At 40.0% G+C, this 21,759-nt stretch overlaps 1 protein-coding gene across 1 annotated transcript in view; it reads left to right on the top strand.

The window, feature by feature from the left end:
- The window catches only part of COL15A1 (collagen type XV alpha 1 chain), a 105,787-nt gene extending 84,298 nt beyond the window's left edge, over window positions 1–21,489 (top strand). The window contains exons 32-42 of the mRNA XM_075140842.1: window positions 2,592–2,681; window positions 6,769–6,818; window positions 8,500–8,610; window positions 10,032–10,176; window positions 14,770–14,834; window positions 16,602–16,730; window positions 16,886–16,945; window positions 18,313–18,372; window positions 19,324–19,509; window positions 20,729–20,844; window positions 21,176–21,489. Of these exons, the coding sequence (XP_074996943.1) occupies window positions 2,592–2,681; window positions 6,769–6,818; window positions 8,500–8,610; window positions 10,032–10,176; window positions 14,770–14,834; window positions 16,602–16,730; window positions 16,886–16,945; window positions 18,313–18,372; window positions 19,324–19,509; window positions 20,729–20,844; window positions 21,176–21,392 (1,229 nt within the window). The 3' untranslated portion in view covers window positions 21,393–21,489. The remainder of the gene's footprint in view (window positions 1–2,591; window positions 2,682–6,768; window positions 6,819–8,499; window positions 8,611–10,031; window positions 10,177–14,769; window positions 14,835–16,601; window positions 16,731–16,885; window positions 16,946–18,312; window positions 18,373–19,323; window positions 19,510–20,728; window positions 20,845–21,175) is intronic.
- Window positions 21,490–21,759: the final 270 nt, after the last annotated feature.

Genomic DNA, 21,759 nt, shown 5'->3' with positions numbered 1-21,759 from the left:
TCATCCCATTTTAAGGTTATTGTAATGGTCTGACCATTCCATTCTTGAGCTAGTACTCCACCCAATAAGCACAAAGCGGTCACTTACTGTGCGTTCCAGGCATTAAAATTAACGCAAGCCTGCGTCTGTGGTTCAGTGCTTTTGTCCTTCCTCAAAGACATGCTCCAAGGATGAATTCAGTTACATGCAGAGGGAAACAGGAAGCAACTGTGTGCTAAAAAAATGGGGAATGCTGATTGAAATAGTACTGCCTTGACCAAATTGTGTGAAAGTCCTTCAGTGACAAGGGTAGCAGAAAGTTCTGTGACAGTTTTGCACCTTCAGAGCTTCTTGGAGCTGGAAAAAAAGTTGGGACATTAAAACAAAGTCCCAGAGCATCCACAGGGAGCAGCCAGCAGTTTTCTTATGATCCAGTAGTACACAATGGAGAAAGAGGTCTTCTCAAGATCACAGAGGAAATGAAGTCAGCGGTCTTCCTCCTTTTATTTAACTACTTATAATAAAAATTTATTCCTGCCTGTTTATTATACTTTCAGAGTAATTTTGTGGAAAAAAACAGTAATGCAGCCTCTAATATATAGCCTGAACCCAGTTCCCATGTTCCTGGGAATTAAATCACTGTTCCCATCACTGTGCAAAGGAGTGTTTCCAGATTAATCAGATAAGTAAGAGCCTGCATGGCAAAAACAGTGCATACAAAACAAGTTGAATAATGCAGCAGTAGTATAAGTTATATCAGCTCCAAATGCTGGGGCTTGGGGCTGTTTCTGGAGGAAGAGAGAGCTATCTGGGGACCAGTTCTCTAGTGTCATCCAGAGAGTAGGCAGTGGGCTGATATCAGCAATTGGAACAGCTCCCCTCCCTCAGCAATGACTGAGACACTTGGAAAGACCGGGCCCTCTTGATCCAAATGGAAAAAGAAAGGAAGGGAAGGAAAAGAGTGCAAGGAATCAGGATAGGGGCAAGAGTGGACATAGTAAACGATAAAGGAAGATATCTTGAAGAAGAGAAAGTCAGAACTTGCTTGTATAAGCTCTGTATTGGTCTCAATATTTTAAGACCACCTAAAATACTGATGACCAGACTGGAAATCTGCCTGGAAAATAACTCTGAAGATGTCACGGTTGGATGGTTAGGGTTCAGATGACAACTAGGAAAACTGTCTAACTGCACAGCTGAGAGATTGTGTGATTGGCCTCAGTGCAACATAAAATGAGGCCCCACTGTTCTGTCAATAGGCATTTGAACATGGGCTCACAGCTGGAGGCTGAGTCACCAGACACATCATGGGGAGACCCGTGGAGTATGACCAGCTTTCACCTCTCATGGCTGAAAGACAAAAGAGAAGGGCAGAGAGGAACTGTCTGGAAACTTTCATTGTAATATGGGGCTCCGAACAGGAAGAAGTCCATCTCATTCTTCTATATTTGTAGCCACTCTGCATAACTAGAAGAAGGAAAAATGCTGTAAATATTTTTCAAACTTTCTTACCAATAAAGTCTTTATTTATTTCTTACCAATAAAGTCTTATTTATAAGTGGCACCAGGTCATGGAGTATAGACTGGGTACCCAAGCAAGAGATTGCTTCTGTGCTTGCCCCAGTGAAATTCACAAATTTAATCAGATCAGAGCCAGTGTTCTTAGTGATCCACTGACTCCCAGCTTAGAACACAACTGAACACAGGGGCTGAAGATATCACAGGCAGGGAACCATTAAAAATTACTTCAAGAGATGTGTCTTGTATCTGCTTGTTATTATACCCTTCCTGCTCATAACTCAGAATAGGACCACCTCACCTTAAGCTTGAAAACGCATTTCTACCTGAAGGAAGTGGCTATAAGATGTTACTGTGGCAGAATCGTGTTATTTTACATGAATGTTGCAAAGATATTAGCAATTACTCAGGCAGAACAAAGAGAGAAATCAGACCTAAGAAGTCTAAATACTCAGCGGTCATTTTACCCAGATATTTTATAGGTAAGGTTACCATGAAAGTCGAATAATATCTGGAAAAATAGAAGGTTTATGCAGATGTATTTGGGTGCAATTGTATCCTTAGCTCACCTGAACGGAGAATTATGCTAAAAGCATAATTTGTTCTCAGAAAACGTTTTCTTCATTATTCATGCTTTTATGACATGAAGGAGCAATAACCAATAACATTTTTGACATTCACAGTTGCAGATATTATCATTTATTGGTTTGTTTTGGAGTCTGGAGATAGTAGAAGATGGGGTATCAAATGCAGAGCCATAACTCAAGAACTGTTTCTACACTTGCCTCAGTGAAATTCACAAATGCAGTGAAAACGGGTTTGTTCAGAGGGTCTTAGGCTACGTAGTTAGGGAAGGGAGACTGAAAGATTGACTTGTAAGAGAGAGATTGTCTTGCACATGTTGGCGTTGATAAAAGAGGACAATCAGGCAGCCATTCAATGTTCATGAGGAGAGTGAGACAAGCATATAGGGGCTGGAGCCACGTACCCCACATGTACGGAAAAGTCTGCTCTCTCTTCCGGTGGTTTGGTTGTCGCTGCTGTAGTCTCTGCTGTTTGCAAGTTCTCATGAATTTGTGGTGCTTTTATGGCAGGTGCTAAAGCAAACAGAGATTCCTGGGGGCTGCACAGTTCAGCGGACTTAAAAGGAGAAAAGGGAGACAGAGGTGCTCCAGGACCACCAGGTATACTAAGTCTGATATGTCATTGACATCCTGTAAAGGAATACATGTTTAACTTAAAAAGCCATTCAACAAAGTACTTTGATACTTACCTCTGCAGCCTTACCTGCCTAAAAACTTATACCTAGGTTCCCTCCTGAACTGACACACAGAACAACAAAGCCCATAATGTCTTCTGAAAAAAAGCATCCGTACTGCACATTTGTGACTATAATGAATGTGTTAAATACAAAAAGAGATATTGAAATGTAACTGGCAAGTCAGAGATTTTTTGAAATCTTAAAAGGACATCATGTCCTCTCCTTGAGATATCATTCTGTTGTCAATCTTTTTGAGTCAATCGGGCTAAAATCCAGTGCTTCCCATTTCAGGGTAACACACCTCTGCATTCTGAGTTCAAGGCAGTCATTTGTTGGTGACAGTCCCACTTTCAGCAGGAGGTGGAACTAGATGATCTCCGTTTCAACCAACTTTTTAATATTCTATGCTTTATTTGTGATAATCATGAAAAGTCTGTGTGAACTAAAAATACCAATTCACTGGTGGTAAGAGCATCATAAGAAATGTTCCTCACCAAAGATTTACTTTTCTGTACCAAAAAGTTGATACCCAATGCTAATTCTTACACGTTCAAAAATAGTTTCAGAAACAAGCATCTTCCTTTTCTATACAAACTCTTCCTTTTCTATACATTTTTTGAAATCTCATATACTGAGATAAGGCTTTGGTCAGTGCCAGAAATCATTTGAAATAGAAGAAGCAGTATATGAAATTAATGTTGCTATACCATATTTATAAACTCCGTCCTCTAATGTGTTGATAATAAATACAAAACTACAACTATATGGATATTTCTGTCTTTGTCCAAGACACAGTTCTGTTGACTGAAGATGATGGTTTGGGTATCTTTAAGAGGACATCTGTTTGTTCTAATAAAATATGTTTTCTTGTCTTATCCTCATTAATTTTTATTCTGATCAATGTCCAGTGCCTTAAAATAAATGGTTAGTGCTTCCTAGTCATCAATACATTTGTAAAACGAAGAAGCAAGAAGCATTCCTAAACAGAAATTAAGAAAATTTTCTCTTCTGTCTGTTCCCCCCCAGGTTCTGTATTTAATGCAAATTAATGTCCTACAAGTATTTTTGCCTATACCTGATGATTTCAGGTGCTTCAGAAGGAGGGGATTATGAGAGGATTATGCTTATGATCCTATTGTAAAACTGCAACTAGTGAAGGATGGTGAAAATAACACAAGAATTCTGTTTAAACTGAAAACTGAATTCACCTTTCTCCTAAAATAACAGAGATTTATTCATTTATTTGCCAACCGGATCCAAATAGATTGACTACCTTCAATATTTTGTGAATTTAAAATATGCTAACTAAGACCAATTCTGTTGCTGGTCTAAAAAACATTCCTGATTGGTTCTTGCTTGTTGATGTAGTTGCTAAAATATTCTTTCATACAAACCAATTCTCTAGGTCTCACAGTTATCCACATAATCTTCGACAGTGAAAATTCACAAGCTAGAAGTTGCAGGCTAGTGGAACATGATTAAAGTACAGGAATTTTTCAAAACCTTCTCTGAGGGACACATAGCTGAAGTTCCTTCCACTACAATATCTGTGGAGTTCCAGCAATCCGAAAAGCTTTCTGAACTGTGGTACTTGTCCACGCAGTGGATTTATTTTTCCTTTTCACAAAATGTCTCCCCTCCAACCTTACAAACAGGCTCTATTAATTAATACCATGCAAAAATATGAAGCCAACACAAAAAGTGGGTAAATGGCAGGCTGCACTTTATGTAGCTACTCTGTATAGAGGCAGGTGTAGTTAGTACCTAGAGCATAGGTGCTGTGTTCCAAGCACATGCGCAATGCTCCAGCATAACCCCGGTGTTTCTGGCTGGAGGAACACAGTCTGGAGCCTTGTAAGAAAACAAATTTAGAAATAGAGGAGGAGACTTCTCTGTATCATAGTCTCAGACCCAATTGCCTAAGGCTGAAGATGTGCAAATCAAAAATGCAGTGTTTATTGCAGTGTGCTGGCCCTCGACCATAGTCAACCCCCTTCCTTCCTGTGGGTCATTCCCCAAAAGGCCAACCTGGCATTCTGGACAAGTTTTCACACTCATCCAAATCCACCTTTTGGCCTGTTCGTTTGTCCTGAGACCTTCTTTTCTGTGTGAAGAAGTTTCGCCATTTTCTCTGTGAATCCTGGAAGGAATGGAGCTAAAGGAAAATCAGTGAGGTGGAGCAAGATGGCTTCTCGCTGGGCAAGCATTAATTCTGGTAACAAGTGAGTTCTGTTGCTCCAGGGGCTAAGTTAATTTCTAGATCACATCCCAGATCTGAAAGCAGTGTAGCTTCCCATTTTCTAAAAGAAAGGTCACCAAAGTCCTGTGACTTTATGATTGTTGGGAGGGCATTTTGCCATTGATCATGCACATGCAAAGTGCTGTTAGTCTCAGCAACATCTGAAAACAAACAAGTGAAAATGTCTGGTCTACCAGCAGAAGCCACACAACAAAGTATGTTTCCCTCTAGCTAGTGATGACATCCTTAAAAGTCCTGCTAAAAATTGCCTACCAGCCTAGCACTGAATGTCTACAGAGGAGGACTGAATGAGGTTTGCCCATTGAGAAGCCATGTCAGGCAAACTTCCCTGGCTGTGTATACTAGTAAACTGAACAGAGCCAGGACACAGAGGACAGTTGTCCTGCAGTTTAATTGTTCCCTTGTGTCCTGGTCTGGATTCAGCCTACAACAAGTAACACTTTCCCAGACAATAGGATGGTCTGGGGGATAGCGTAAGCCAGGGATTGGTGCAATAGGCTGTATGGGTAAGTCTCTCATACTTCAGGAGTGAGGAAGACAGTTTAGCTGTATGGATGGAAGCTGTGCCACTTTACCTCAGGGCTGAGGAACTGGTCTAATACAGTTTACCTACCAGTGTAGATAGACCCTACTGGTTCCCTACCACAGATTTTTGACTTCCACTTTGAGTGGTGACTCCCTCCTCCTCATGTACCTTGCCCAGGCCTAGTCTGCTTGCTGGTCGTCCTAGAAAGACTCAGATATTGCTCAGTGTAGAGATTAATACTAAGCAACGTCTGGGAAGGACACCTACCATTCTATTCCACCTGTCTGTTCCCCATCCCCTCACATAGATCAAGCAAATCACTGCAGCAAGCTATAATCGGCAGGGTTGGAATAAAATCAAAATAGCTGCCATAGTGGGAATACATTTCTGTCCCAGAGTACAGATGTATACAATGTCTACTTGACTTAATTGTATTTGAGATATAGCATACTGAGATCTGAGTCCTATGGCTGGCATAGGGTTGGACCCCAAGATCTCAAAAATTAATCAGAATACATTTGAAGAAAATGCATCGAGCTGTTATGGGCAGCTGTAAAACAGTCTTTTTTCCAAGTGTATGCCAAACAGAGAATATTTGAAGGCTTTTTAGACTTTTTGTGCTGGTTTGACAGCTTTGGCTGACCACCATTGGCAGACAACACAACACAGGTAGTATAACCATTGATATTGGTATTGTTTTTTGTTGCAGAAAAATGTCAAGGAACAATTATTCTATGATCAGCAGCATGGTAGTAACACTGATTCTTTCTCTTGTCAGTTATGGTACTGTCCTTGCATGAAAGATAATGCAACTATCGATTGGCCACCCCACTGCTGGCAAAACATATGGAAAGCTTTTCTTTTATCTTGGTTTCCATCAAAAAGGGGTTAATTTGGATGCTTCTCTTTCCCTTCTGCCCAGCTGCCATTTTTTCAGAAAACCTGGAATTTTTCATCTTTGAGCCTTCTTTGCTTTCAAATTTGTCTGAAATTCATGATCAGATTCAGAAGTTATTAAGGTGGACGAGTGACAGACAAGATAGGGCATGTAAGCCTTGCTTTGTTAGGAAACCAAACTAAAAATATCCGTTAGATTTAAAGGTTAATGTTATTATTGTAAATAATTTTCCTTTAAAATCCTAAACCAGTAATATCCAAAGCAGTGCTTTTAAAAAGAAAATTACAGATAATTATTGTACTTGTTGTATTTTCTTCATTTTTCAGGTCCACCACTGCCTCCATCATATTTCAGCCACTTTATTAATAGCATAAAGGTAATTATATCCCATTTGCGTTTGAGTTCTGTTAAGCTTTTTTTAAAGTGTACTTTACTATAAATTAAGTATAAAACAGTATAGCATGGTAAAATATACAAAACAGATAAGATCATCAGCAATTACAAATGATATTAATTTCTTAAACTCCAGCTGCATAGAGAAGTTTATTACAAGTATAGAGATAGTAGGTGTCAGTAGTATATAAAGATTACTTTTGAAAAAACTTTATTACTGAGGCTTTTTACCTTCCTGGTGGTATTAAAGTGAGTCATAATTCACTGTTACCTAACATAAGTTGGTATCTGTCATAAATGAGTGCTTTTGTTTCCATGCCAGCTCAGGTAAGAGACATCCATTACCTAAAGGGCTTCTAGAAAAATTTAGCAACAATTAACACATGGGGGGAAAAAATCACTTCTGTGAAATACTATTTATCTTTTAAGCACACTGAATAAAATAAATTAAAGTGATGGAAACTACTTTTCTTGGAATATCTTACAAGAAAGTATACCCATACCTTGATGTGTTTGGTCTCTCTCTGTTCCATTATTCTCCTGACTGCTTCAAGTGACAAAAATTAATACCAATGCAATATTATTTAAAATGTTTTTAAGTGAACAAGACTCTCTATCAGTAGAAGATCTGAAAAAAAATGAATCAAATTATCATTTAATGATGCCACCAAAAGCAGTGTACTGTCAGTTTCCTTGAAGGACTCTTAGTGCCGTCAGATTTTGTTTCTGCTTGGCTGAGTGCACCTAAGTTATTCCTATGATATAAAGTGCCCCATGCATGCACGGCAGAGCTGATATGGCTTCTTTGATCTTATAGAGTAGTGTCTGTAGCTTTATAGATTTAGCTATAAAGAACTCATTTTTCATCTAGTCCTTCATCTCTGCAAAATGGCAAGCCATACAGAAAGCTTTACAGTCCTGTTTACTGGGAAACTAAAAAGAAGAAAAGTCAGAGGAGGAGCTATACATAGTCACCTCTGCTGGCTTTCTGCAGCTATCTGCCATTCTTGCTTTGCCCTTTGCCTCTTCTATTCACAGGTTTATTTCTCAGAAAGGTGAAACAAAGTAGACCAAAAAAAGTTGAAGGGAAAAAACAGCAGACAAACAGAAGGAAATAATGTGAGGAGGAACCTACAATTGCTGTGGATTATTTTGCACAGAGAGATAACGACTTGGCTTTTAAATGCTTCTTCTTACCTATCACTCTGTTCCCCAAACTAACTGACAATCAACAGTGAAGGACAGGAGAAGAGATGCAGTTCAAAGTGTCTGCAATTTTGTGTGGTGTCTCTTCTGTTATCCTGGTACATACCCTTGCCCTTCTCTCTCATCCTATGCACAGTAATCTTCACTTTGCCATGTACTTTTAAATATCTCACCATTCCATGTCAATCTTGCTTTGCTTTTTCCTTGATGAATGAGAAAAGCAGAAAGCCAGGCTTTTATGCTTCCTCCGACTTTTTCTTTGCCTCCAGCATTGCAGCCTCAATAGGGAAAGCATTCCTTTCCACTCCACATCACTGAAGAAGGAAGTGATGTCAAAAAGATTTTAAGCAGATGCTTTTTTTTATTAAGCTCAGAGATTTCATGTAATTTTAAAAGATCAGTGCATAGAGTTCTGATCTCACTTCAGCTCAATGGTTTAAAATATATTCTCTTTAAAGGGTGAAAAAGGAGACAATGGAGTCACTGGTGTAAAAGGAGAAAAAGGAGAACCAAATGGAGGTTTTTTCCTTACAGGACCTCCTGGACCACCTGGAAGACCAGGATTAGTTGTAAGTCACACAGGTTGTAGAATAGGAATATTTGTGGGTACCCATTGTTTTAATTTAGAAGGCACTAAATAGAGACAAACCTCAAGATGATGCTAAGAACTATATAAAAACTCATATGCAAACCATTAAGTGAATATGAGAGAGTTGCATTGGGCGTAAACACAGACATTTCACTGTTGTGCATAGAATTAATTTGCTATGAAAAATTGAGGTAATGTTATGTTCAGCTGTCTAATACAACTACATCAGTATGTAGATACATGCTATTAACAGCATTACAAATCAAGGCAGTATATATAACTTGTGATGCTACTACTTATATCCCCATAAAGGCCAAAATAGGCTATGTAAAGTTAGACAGAGGCTGACCTGAAAATTATTGGCCATCTAAATAATCTTATTTTCTATTCCATTAATCTAAAAACATGAATGAAAAGTCCAGTGTGTGCCCATCTGGATCATTCCTATAAAATTCAGCCACTGTCTTAATCTCTACCTAGTTGTTTTATCTTCTGGTAATTGCCACCACAGCTGCTTTAAAATCCAATGCACTAATTCTTCGGAAACTAGTTTATCCCTGGGATCTGGCAACAAATGTGTGCATTGCGTTACTCTATTGTCATGTTCTGTGCCAAGGAGCATGAATGGGTGGGTCACAGCTGAGGACGAAGTGTTAGGTTAGCAAGCCCACCTTCAAAAATCCCACTGGTGCTATTCCACATTGCTGAGAACCATCTCCCCGTTTAGAAAGTGTTCCACTGGCAAAGAAGCGTTGGATGGCACAGCTGAGATCCATCAGAAACTGAGCTCTCCTAGTACAGGGTCCAAAAACTGTTGCATGTATGCAGGCCAGTTTGAGCACAGGGAGTGCAAGCCGTCCTCATTCAGGCTGAGGACACACTGCTAAATTGGAAATGTACAGAGTTGGAGCCTTTTTAATCTGGAAGACTGGCAGCTGGAGAGCTTAAGGGGTATGAGCTGACATTTGATCACAGGAGGGAGAAGACAACATTCATCAGAGACATACACCCTTCACAGACACACCTTATGTTAAAGCTTTCCGCTGTGTACCTTCAGACAAACTCTTGTCTTATAAAGCGAGTAGTCTCAGCACAAGCATAGTTGAGATCCAGGACTTTGAAAGTACTGTTGAGAGTTTTGCAGATATCAGCTACTCAGGAATAGGTGTGAGAACTTTCAGAAAGCTTTCTGAAACTTAAATTCTTGAATTTAGTTTAGTACATGGTTAAATTTTTCATTTTCCATTAATATCCGTGCTTCCTTGAAGAAAATTAGACTGTACAGACTCATGTCTAAACAGTGGTGTGGTGGTGGGCCTTCAGAAGATGTTGCCACCAAAGATGAAGGCCCTGCAGCACTGAAACTGCTACATTCAAAGAAATACTTTTTATCACTGATAGGGACAAAAAGGCGATTCAGTTGTCGGACCCAGAGGACCTCCGGGGCTACCTGGCCTACCTGGCTTACCAGGTTACGGAAAAATTGGACCTCCTGGCCCACCTGGCCCACCAGGCCCACCAGGACCCCCTGCAATATACAGCTCAGGTGAGAGGATGTGATTTTGCTTTTCACTGTATATGTGAGTGCATAGGCATGCCCCCACACCCCCACGCACACTGCCACTTCCTTTGCATACCTGTTCTTCCACCTGCCCACTCACTCTGCACACCTGAATCAGGTTGCTCCCCTCTCTCCTCCTGCCCTCTACCGATTTCTCCTGGGGGGTGAGTCGGAACTGGGAGCACAAAAGGGACAATTTCTCTGCAAACAGTTTTTGCTGACTAGTGCCATGGGAGCACTATTGCATGAAAAATCTTACTGTGGCTGTGGCTGGGAGGAAGTCTACATAACGGAGACAGGCTGCCTTCAGAGCTTTGCAAGATCTATCAAATCAGCCAGCTGGCTAAATCTGGGAAGATGTTAATGTGGGCCAAGACAGTCTTCTTGTGGTGAATGGAGTTAAATTCTGTTGGCGGTCGGTCACGAGCAGTGTTCCCCAGGGCTCAGTATTGGGGCCAGTCTAGTTCAATATCTTTATCAACGATCTGGACGAGGGGATCGAGTGCTCCCTCAGCAAGTTTGCAGATGACACCAAGTTGGGTGGGAGTGTTGATCTGCTCGAGGGTAGGAAGGCTCTGCAGAGGGACCTGGACAGGCTGGATCGATGGGCTGAGGCCAACTGTATGAGGTTCAACAAGGCCAAGTGCCGGGTCCTGCACTTGGGTCACAACAACCCCAGGCAACGCTACAGGCTTGGGGAAGAGTGGCTGGAAAGCTGCCCAGAGGAAAAGGACCTGGGGGTGCTGATTGACAGCCGGCTGAACATGAGCCGGCAGTGTGGCGTGCACCCAGGTGGCCAAGAAGGCCAACAGCATCCTGGCCTGGATCAGAAATAGTGTGGCCAGCAGGAGCAGGGAGGTGATCGTGCCCCTGTACTCGGCACTGGTGAGGCCGCACCTCGAATACTGTGTTCAGTTTTGGGCCCCTCACTACAAGAAGGACATGGAGGTGCTGGAGCGTGTCCAGAGAAGGGCAACGAAGCTGGTGAAAGGTCTAGAGAGTGAGTCCTATGAAGAGCGGCTGAGGGAACTGGAGTCGTTTAGCCTGGAGAAGCGGAGGCTGAGGGGAGACCTTATCGCTCTCTACAACCACCTGAAAGGAGGTTGTAGCGAGGTGGGTGTTGGTCTCTTCTCCCAAGTAACAAGCAATAGGAGGAGAGGAAATGGCCTCAAGTTGCGCCAGGGGAGGTTTAGACTGGACATTAGGAAAAATTTCTTCACCGAAAGGGTTGTCAAGCCTTGGAACAGGCTGCCCAGGGAAGTGGCTGAGTCACCACCCCTGGAGGTATTTAAAAGACGTGTAGATGTGGCGCTTAGGCGCTTTAGTGGTGCATTTGGCAGTGTTAGGTTTATGGTTGGACTCGATGATCTTAAAGGTCTTTTCCAACCTAAATGATTCTATAATTCTATGATTCTCTGATATAAAGGCAGTACCCACAGTAGAGTTTAGGTCTGGAATGAAACTGCTGGAGAACTGCTTCTAAAAACTAGTTGTTATGCAAATGCTGAACAAAACTTTGGAAAGCTTGGTTACTGTACCTTTAATGATTTTCAATTCATTGGATTAGAAAAGGAGTAAAATATGCGACAAATAGTCACATCGGGGAGGAACTTTGCAAATAAGATGGCACTGGAGCTTCAGGTGAATTATCTCAAACTTGCACCAAAGGGAATACGTGGCTATAAATCAAGTGTCACAGTTCAAGACATTTTTTCTTTTGACTCTTCTTCGGTCACAGGTCTGCTCGTGACAAGCCTCATACTGCTAATGTCCAGCTTTTAGACTAGGTTCTGGTGGATGGGGTCCTGGGCTCCTCTGACACTACTTGATAGGTCTGCCTGAGTGAGCGACTGATTCCTCCCTCTGGGAACTGTGACCAGCATGGGAATCTAGCCAGGTAAAACCAGAGCAAAGCATTCCTTAATCTCAGGTGAAGATGGTGTACTAACAGAAAGGGAATTGTTAGCCGAATACAGAGACTATAATGCAGATCTGTTTTGCCTAAAGTTTGGGCAGGTCTAGCTAATACAGATCTCCATTTCTGAGAACTAATGATCAGTCTGTTTCCCGGGAAGACCTGTGCCTCCAGTATGCTAGTTGGGGGAGCAGACCTCTCTGTCTCCAATTTTTCTCTCCAGGTATTTCTTGAGCCTGGTCAGACTGGTTTATACAGCTGCCCAGGGACAAGGTGAGACTTCCAATCTGTCATCCAGCAAATATTATTAATTGTCTATCAGAAGTGTTCATCCTTGGAAGAATATTTGAGAAAGAAGAAATCCTTAATATGTTCAACATTGGAACATAGGCCTGTACCTGAATTAGCTACTGATCATCATAATATGGACAGATCCTCAGCATCCATAAAGTCCATAAAGGCCTTCAGCCCTTTTCCTGTGTAATTTATATTAAGCACTTCTGAATATTAGCTAAGAGACCCAGTCGGACAAAACAAATTATTATTAGTACTCCATCCCTATACTTTCGTTTATCCTCTCTGCCATTAGCCTTCATCATCCTCCTACACATTTTCCTCTTTGCTTTGTAAGAAGCTTCTTTAGGCAGCACACCAATGGATGTCCATTTTACTAAATGTTATGAACACAGATGTTTATTTCCTGTCTTCAAGGCAGTTATCTCCGTTAAAGTTCTTTCTTACTGTAATATGGGGCTCACATACTGTAATATGGGGAAAAAGGAATGGCTTATCTGCAGATAAATAGCTCTGAACATTTCTGAGAACTGAAATCCTTTCCCCTGCCATTGACATAAAGGAAATGCTCAGCGCATGGATTCTTCAATTTGTAAAAGGTGATTTCAAGGCTCCTCTGGTTTCACAAAAACAAACATTTTTGAACAGTAGAACCTGCTTTATTGGTGCAGCCTCCTAATTCAAGAGTTACAGATCAGTAAAAAGCAAGCTCTGGAATGAAGCAGTGCTCTCAGGATTAGCCTTTACTGATTCTGCAATGGTTCAAACTATATTTTAAAAATGTATCTTACAATCCTTTATTCAGACTATCAAACTACTTCAGAGTGGAAAGATACAATAAAAGTGAAGATAGTCAATATTTTTTCTTCACTGAATGTATTTGCGGGGGTGAAGGGGAATCTATAGCTCCACTTTCACTGAAGATCACTGCGATCCCGATTCCTTTGAAAATTATGAAGGCAGAAGGTACACTCCTTTAGCTTACCTTCTGTTACTCTCCTTCAGTCTGTTTAGTTGCTGTACCCAGTAACCTGTGGACGAGTGGGCTTTGGTTGTTGTGGGGAGGGCTATCAGATGTGCTTACCAAAATTTCTCCAAAGGATGGTTTCAGAGAATATTCCTACATTCCACCATTTCTCCTTCACTTTTAAAGAGCAATTCTGTCCATATTTGGGATTATAGCACTATTTTCATAGCTAAGAACAGCTGAACAACATTTTCAAGTGCCCGTCAAGGTAGGAACTGGGGAGTGGTTAGGAGCTGAACCTTGCAGTTCTTTGTGCATGCTTCATAATCCAGATTCACCAGCATGCCAGGACATGCTAGACTTCCCCATGCTCAGGTAGTTTGACAACCATCCACCAACTATTAGATCTCTTTTTTCCATGTCACACTAGCTCTCATCATGCTCTTCTGTTCCTAATCAGATTTCTCACTGAGCCTTTTATATTGCCTCCCAGCAGTATACTAGTGTACTCTCCTGGATACCCCTGGACCTGTTTTGTTGCCCCCACTTTGCGTCTCTCTTTTCCTCTACAGAAGGAGTTTCTACTTATGGTTAATACAAGATCCACCCAGATCTCAGCTACAGAGCCCTGCTGGGACACACCGTGATGCTCAGCAGGGTCCTTGTATAGAAGTTCTTTCTTCTAAACAGTTTCAAAGTTCCATTATCATGATTGCATTTGCACGAGATGCTTTCTTCAGTCTTCCATATCTTTCCTTCTTTCCTTCCTTAAAAGAAAGGAGTTTTTACTCCAGAAAACAGGGATTTCCAGCTCAAGGTGAAGAAATTCAGTTTTGGTGTAGAGACAGGTACTAGGTTCTAGGTGTTGTGGACTGCAGTCTTAGAAGTTCGAGTTCATACCACTGGAGAATTCTTTGTTGCTTTGAAGCATAAGCTGAGCTTACATTTGTGAATTTTTTATCTCAGGAAAAGTTCTTTTTTGTTTACTTTTAGAGCAAAAGATATAATGACTCCCTCAAAGCCTATATGGGCAGGAGCTAAAAGTTCTTCCTCTTCCATATGCATGTCATTAGCAGCTAGCAGAAGAGCATTCTGGTCAATTTAAGTGGATCTGGTTCTTCATTTGTGGAATATCTACCACAGGTTGCAGTCTGTTGGCCTTAATCTCTCAAATAACAGAGAAAAGACTAAGTTTCACTATTGCTTTTTAAAAAATCCTTAGAATGCATTTTCTGTAGTTGGCTTGAACACAGCTATTCAGAACGTGACTGTGTAAGGCCTATGGCTATTTAAAGTTCCCACTACTCCTAGACACCACCAGTAAGTCCTTTCTTTATGTCACTCACCTTCTCTCTCAAAAAAGATGACCTTCAACATGTATTGTATGCTTGTTTTATTTTAGCAGTTGCAATGCCTGGGCCACCAGGTCCTCCTGGAGAGCCAGGGTCACCTGCAACCAGGAATCTGGTAAGACAGTAAAATAAGGGAGTTTGCCATTGAAACCTTGCTTCAAATCTTTTGGTCGTCATTGGTAGCACTGACAGAGGAGGGAAGGCTCCGTCCTGTGTTTTTATTTATTAGAATGTTTTCTGGTTTTCTGAACCTCATAATTTTTCAGCAGGGTATCCATATAGCTGGGAAAAGTGATGACAGGAGAAGTCTGTCCATTGCCTTGTTAGTAACAGCCTATTGAAACAAATGCAAAGATTGATGGCATGCTAAAGTAATGGAAACATGCATATTTCATGTTCAAAGCAATGTCTCTGAAAGAGTTTGGCAACTTAACATGCTGAGTTACTAGAATAACTACTGAATGCCCAGTTTCCATGAAAAAAACACTTTACATTACTGGATTAAAACCCAGTAATATAGGTCATTTGATTCTAAGAAAAAAACTGTAGATTTCCCTAGCAAATCTAAAAATTGTTGTGCCAGAGAATACATATAAATTTAATTGTTTCCTTTTCTTACTGCATGAATCAAATCAGAATTGTATCCCAGCTATCCATGCAGTAAAAATGACAGCTAAGACTTTTGTCTTGTTAATTTCTAAATTAAATATTTGTAGTTTCTGAAAAAGAAAAAATTATTCAAGCTAGCAGAGCAGGTTCGTTGCAATTTTTTCCTTTTCCACATTCTCACATTATGATAGAAAAGCAAATTCACTGGGTATCTTTGGCAATCATTTGAGAATGCACTAATAAACAAGCAGACTTTCAGATCATCTACATCATATTAAATGAACTAACAAGAATCTGTGTGTAAGTTTCTTAATGCCTTCCTACAGTAGTGTCATACCTCTGCTAACTGCCTTTTCTCATAGAAATTCAGGACCTGACAATGATTACAGATCATGGGAGAAACAGATGTTCAAAGACTGGTGTCCCAAGGTAGACGACTGTAGTTACAGGCTGGGAGCTACTGTCTTAGATAGGAGATCCAAGCCCACTTAGGTCAAAATCAACATTAAAAACCAATATGCAAATCTATAGTAGGGTCTGCATGATTCATAAAGCATTAATATGCCCTGTGACACTGAAGAAATGAGAAAGAAATGACACTCAAGTGTCAAGAAATGACAGTCTCAAGAAACTTGCCCCTGATTTTACACTACCTGCAATTATCAAACAGATTGTAGAAGCAACACATCTTTGAGAGGACTGTGTTCTTATCTTCAGGTGACAAAGACAGAGGTAATAGGGGCAATGTCCATATCTGACAGACATCTGTTTAAGCCTCCTGATGATCTTTAACAGAGAAATTGAAAAATACTTTGTGTGTAAACTAGTGGCATCTGGAAACATAACAAAAGGGATGGAAGAAAATACCCTTAAAGAAAAGAGATCACAACAGCACTAAGAAAAATATAACAGAAGCAAATGTATCTAGAATTGTGTGTGATATTTATAAGCCTTATCAAAGCTTTTCTGAACTCTGCAATTTTGATCTGGTATGCTAAACTGTAGAGATGCAATGATTTTCACTCTGTGCAAAATTAACTATTGGTGTAGTTCTACTACAATCCATGGAACGATGATGCTGGTATGCCAAAGTAGCAAGATATTTATCTTACTGAAGCTTTTTGTATGAAATGATGTAAAACTGACTTTATGAGCATTTCCTGTGGAAGAAACCTTGACATTTATGTATTCAAATGAGACTTCAATTTAACAATTTAACTTGCAAAATGTTTTGTGTGTCTGATAAAGTGTGTTTCATTTTTCTACTTGACAGGTTACAACATTCCAAAACATTGAGGGTATGTTGGAAAAAGTTCATTTGGTAGCAGAAGGTACACTAATCTATCTGAGTGAAACCAGTGAGGTTTTTATCCGTGTTCGAAATGGATGGAGAAAATTGCAGGTACTGTTGCACTATGTCCTAACCCTTTCCAGCTCCTGTACTTAAAATGGAATTGTTGCAGATATTTTCTACAGAGGTGGAGAAGTATGGATGCAAAGATTCCTTTTTTTAGTTCAGAAGCTCCTGGTAATGCTTTTCCTTTTGGGTTCTTTCAGCTTGGTGAGCTAATTCCTATCCCTGCTGACAGCCTTCCTCCTCCAGCCATATCAAGCCATGTAAGTACAAAATATCAGACTGAGAAAAACTGAGTCTAAATGTGCAAAAACAGGCAAGAAGTTGCAGGCGGATCCCTGCACAACATGATTTTCCACCATGACTTGTCAGTTCAAAATAAGCATCCTACCACTACATAAGCTTGCAAATCAGTTCGCACTGGCTAGTCATCTGTTTCCATTATCTTCTGAGACTCCAAACACCACAGAGACAAACCAGCACCTACAAAAAGCAGAAAAAAGCAGGCTGCCTAAAAAAAAACCAAACAAACAAACAAAAAAAAACCCCACAGTATTCTGTTTCATAACACTGAAGTCAGTCATATCAAGCCCTGGTCCCTTTCAAGGAAACTCAGAAAAGTGTTTCTGAAAAGCAGGTTTTCTTTAAAAGATTATAGTCCTGTATTCAGGGTACATCATCATCACGTGCAAGCAGCTTATCCCACAGTGTGCTGAGAGTCTATTCTAAAGCCTCAATTGTTAGTTTGTACCTGACCCCATTCTGCAAGTTATTGTACCAACCTGCATGTGAACATGCTGTCTGTCCCAAAAAATTGCAGGAGGATGAAACCCAAGAAGTGGCAAAGGGAATAGAGAACAGTCTCGTTGATGACAGGTTAATTGATCTGACTGCTGAGATGATAATGAAAGGGCAGGAGAGTGCTAGGGAGGAGCAGTGAGAAGGAAGATGGCCAGAAAGAAATAAAAAAAGTTACAGTAGGTCAGAGAGAAGTGCACTTAGCACACCAGGAAAATATCTAGACCTCATGTTATAAGAAATTGTCTGCAGCCTCCAGCTGACACCACATGAGTTTCCCAACTGGTGCAATCAGTGGCTTGTTACTCATACTTACCATAACTAGAGAAATCTTTGCTGTTCCTGAAACAGCTCTGAAGATCATCGACCTTCTTGTCTCTACATGCCAATTGCTTAGGAGAGGGAATTACCAAGGCCTTGAGAAATATTCCCACCCACTACGTTTTCTATTTGCACATCCTCCTTACCCTTTCAGTTTTAATTTTCCTGAACCGGTCTTCTGCTCCTGCCAAGAGCAGGCTGCTTCCATGCAGGACTCCAGGTGCAATCCGGCGCCAACGCCAGCTCTGGCAGAGCACTGTGGGATGGGTACGCTCAGGTCTAGCAAAGCAGCTCTGGCCAGGACAGCTTTCAAACACATATTTATGTGTCACACCAAATAATTGATGATAAAGTATTCTGGCTACATGGTTTGGGTTTACTTTTCAGAGGTAGGACAGTTTCAGATTCTCCAGTGTTCACTGTTTGCTTTATTTAGAAAATTATTGAGTATCTAAAATTCTGATCTGAGTAACATGTTTAACATATCTGTTTACATGTCTTAAAATAACAGGGATTTCAGTCTCTTCCAGTACTGAGTCCAATATCAAATATGAACAATGGAAAACCAGCAGTAAGTATGAGATCTGTATTGCAACTGCATAGCTGTGGTTTGAAACATGACAGTTTGTATCTTGAGGGAGATTTGTGATATTTCCTCTTCAAATTCACAGATTTTACTTTAGAAATTTACAAATACACTTCTTCAACTGGTTTAAACATCTCAGACACAGTTTTAAATTTTTTCCTCCAGATCTATTTTCATCATCCTAGCCCCCTTCCCATCTCAAAGAAAAAAAAATCCTGATTCTGAGTTAGGAATACCTCTTCACTTAGTGATTGTACCTACAATACGCAGTAATTTTTAAGTTAACAATTGTGTTATAATTAAATCATTAAAATATTTGTTAGAATATTTTCTATCTTCATGGCGCTGCTTGTTTTAGATGACACTTTAGGATCTAAGCCTTCATTTAAAATACTTTAAAATATTTAGACAAAGAAAGCAAGGTAACTGATTTATATCTAAAAAAAAACAAAAAACAAAAAATCCCCAAACAAACAAACAAACAAACAAAAACGAAGCAAAAAAAAAGTGGATTAGTTCTTGCGTCTGTACTGTTTGACTTAAGCATGCTACTTCTTGTATTTGATAACAGTGAATTTTTAAATGGTATGTGGTCACTTCTCATCACATGGTTGTAGGATTTGGGATTTTGTTTGTGTGATAACTCCAGGACTTCTGCTTAAAAATATTACCTGCTTTGAACAGAATTTTATTTTTTTAGGAGTATATAATCTTCATGGTTTCCTTAATGTTCAAAGATAAATAAGTATTTCTGCTATGGGTCTCATAGCTTTAAGAAATGTAATGTTATGGCAGCAAATAACTTTCCTACCTGGTATGGAAGGTACTAGTTCTTGTGCTGACAGGAGGAGGGAGGGTCTAGTTTGTTTCCAAAATATATCTTCCTAGTGTTATAAACTTTAAAACAACAGTGGCTTTTCTTCTTTTTTTCTCCAGCTACATCTGGTGGCTTTAAACTTGCCATTTTCTGGTGACATGCGAGCAGATTTTCAGTGTTTTCAACAGGCCCAACTAGCAGGTTTGACGTCTACCTACAGAGCCTTCCTCTCATCACATTTGCAAGATTTGTCCACAGTTGTCAGAAAAACAGATCGATACCATTTACCAATAGTCAATCTTAAGGTAAAAATGAGTGCTTAGTACTTGTTATATTAGGATAGGCTGTAGGTGTCCCAAAATCTTGCAAAATGGCAAAAGCAGAAAGTTTCAACCCAAACTGCATTTTATAAAGAAGCAGCTTTGCTTCATATTTCGGAATCAGATTCAAGAAACAAAAAAGTAGTGATAAGGTAGAAAGTTACAGACTGTCTCACACTTCCTTTGCATTTTCAACGGTTGTTTTTTCCAATATCCTATGGCTAATGGTGGAAATAAAGCTATGAGAATAGCCTACTTCGAGCAGATTGCTGACAAAGCAACAGTATGATGTTCAGCTTTCTGGATATTTTTTATATCAGCAGCAGGGAAAGTGCATCATCATTTCTCAAAGATAGCTATTATGTCCTACTTTCTAGTATGACCACAGAGTATAGTAGGCTAAAATGCCTATTTTTCTCATTTGTAAAGATAAAGGCAAATTCTGTGCTTAGGAGTGATGCTGGATTTACCCCAATGAAACTGAGAGGAGAGTCTAGAGCATGAGTCATTTTGTGGTCTCACATAAACAGACACACTCTAAAACTGAGGAAAACAAACCATGTCTCTGTAGCATTGGCTGGCTCCCAGAACAAACGGCCAAAGAAACCTACAGGAATAACACGTGATGCTCGGAACATGCTGAACGGATGCTACTCTGAAGTGCATGCAAATACAGAGCCTTGGAGACAAATTTGTAAAGACAATATTGTTTCAACTTTGACTGGAAAAACTCAAAAGCAGTTTGAGAGGTAGCCTAGTGCAAAGCTTTTGCCTTGAACATTTGCAACATTTTTCACAAAATTGTGACCTCAACAGAAGTTCCAATAAAATTATCTCTGTATTTTCTCTATAGCTAGAGTAGTTATAAGCAATTTTTCAAATAACCCATTAGACAGTTAGGAGGAAAAGGACAGTGGAAATGGAGATGATCAAGATGAATATTTGGAGTGACAATAGAACAGAGATGCAACTGTGAGGCAAAGGCATGGATCAGAGAGCTATTGGCATAAAGATGATAGATGAGACAAGTTTGCTTGAGTTTGTTCAGGAGCATCATGCAGAAACTGATGTGAAAGCTGGAATCATAAGTGTTCTTAAATGCAGATGATAAGATTTTAGATGTATAGATAAGTCTATAGAAGTCAGGTATGATGTGGATTTTGGATTGGTTTTGTTTGTAAAAGTGGCTTTGAAATTTTAATAGGGAGAAATACTTTTCAATAACTGGGTATCTGTATTTAATGGAAACGGTGGACAATTCAACATTCACGTTCCAATATACTCCTTTGATGGGAGGAACGTCATGACCGATCCATCTTGGTGAGTTTACATTACCATTTATAAGTTTTACATTACATTTATTTTTACCAGATAGTACAAGTTGCAATATTTTGGGTTACTAGAAATGTGATAAAAATTTCTCCGTTTCCTTATGCCATCTTTCTTTTCCATTTCTGATAGCCTATGAATGGGATATCAGGTTGTGGTCTCCCTTTTCTTTCTCTCCTTTCTATCTTCATCTTTCCCTACCCACTGTTTGCTTCAAGCAGAAGGAAAGCAGAAATACAGGTCACCACACACACAGGTGTGCAGTTGAATAAAGCAAAAAAGAGACTTTTTCAGGAAATAACTTCTTAACATTACCTTTCAGGCCTCAGAAAGTAATATGGCATGGTTCAACTGCAAATGGGATCCGACTGGTTAGCAACTACTGTGAAGCCTGGCACACAGCTGATATGGGAGCTATGGGACAAGCATCACCGCTGAAGACAGGGAAACTCCTTGATCAGAAAGTATATAGCTGTAATAATCAGTTCATTGTTCTCTGTATTGAAAACAGCTTTGTATCTGATCCCCAAGGAAAATAATTCACCTGTTGCACATAGGAATATTCCATTTTATGACAGAAAAAGCTGACACTGAAATTTCATTTGTAGTGATGTAAATATTTTATTTTTTGTAATTGCACATTTCAGGAAAAAATAGCCAAAGAAAACATACCTCAACACAAACCACATTCCTGTTAGGTGGAACATGCAGTGCACATGTGGCTGACTTAAAGCCCTTCCTTCCACTTGAACCCCACACGGTTCAAAGTTTGCCAACAATTAACTCGCAGCCCCTTGTCTTTCTGGCTGAGCTGAAGATCACTTAAGGGCACGAGTCAAGTGTGGTCTATGACGAAGATCCAGTAGCCTGTCTCATAAGCAGTATGGCTCAGCAAGGCTGCTGCTT

The sequence above is a fragment of the Calonectris borealis genome, chromosome 2 (assembly GCF_964195595.1).
Source record: "Calonectris borealis chromosome 2, bCalBor7.hap1.2, whole genome shotgun sequence".
In the NCBI taxonomy this organism is placed as follows: Eukaryota; Metazoa; Chordata; class Aves; order Procellariiformes; family Procellariidae; genus Calonectris; species Calonectris borealis.
The sequence above is the reverse complement of the archived record's forward strand: the minus strand, read 5'-3'. Positions and strand labels throughout refer to the sequence as shown.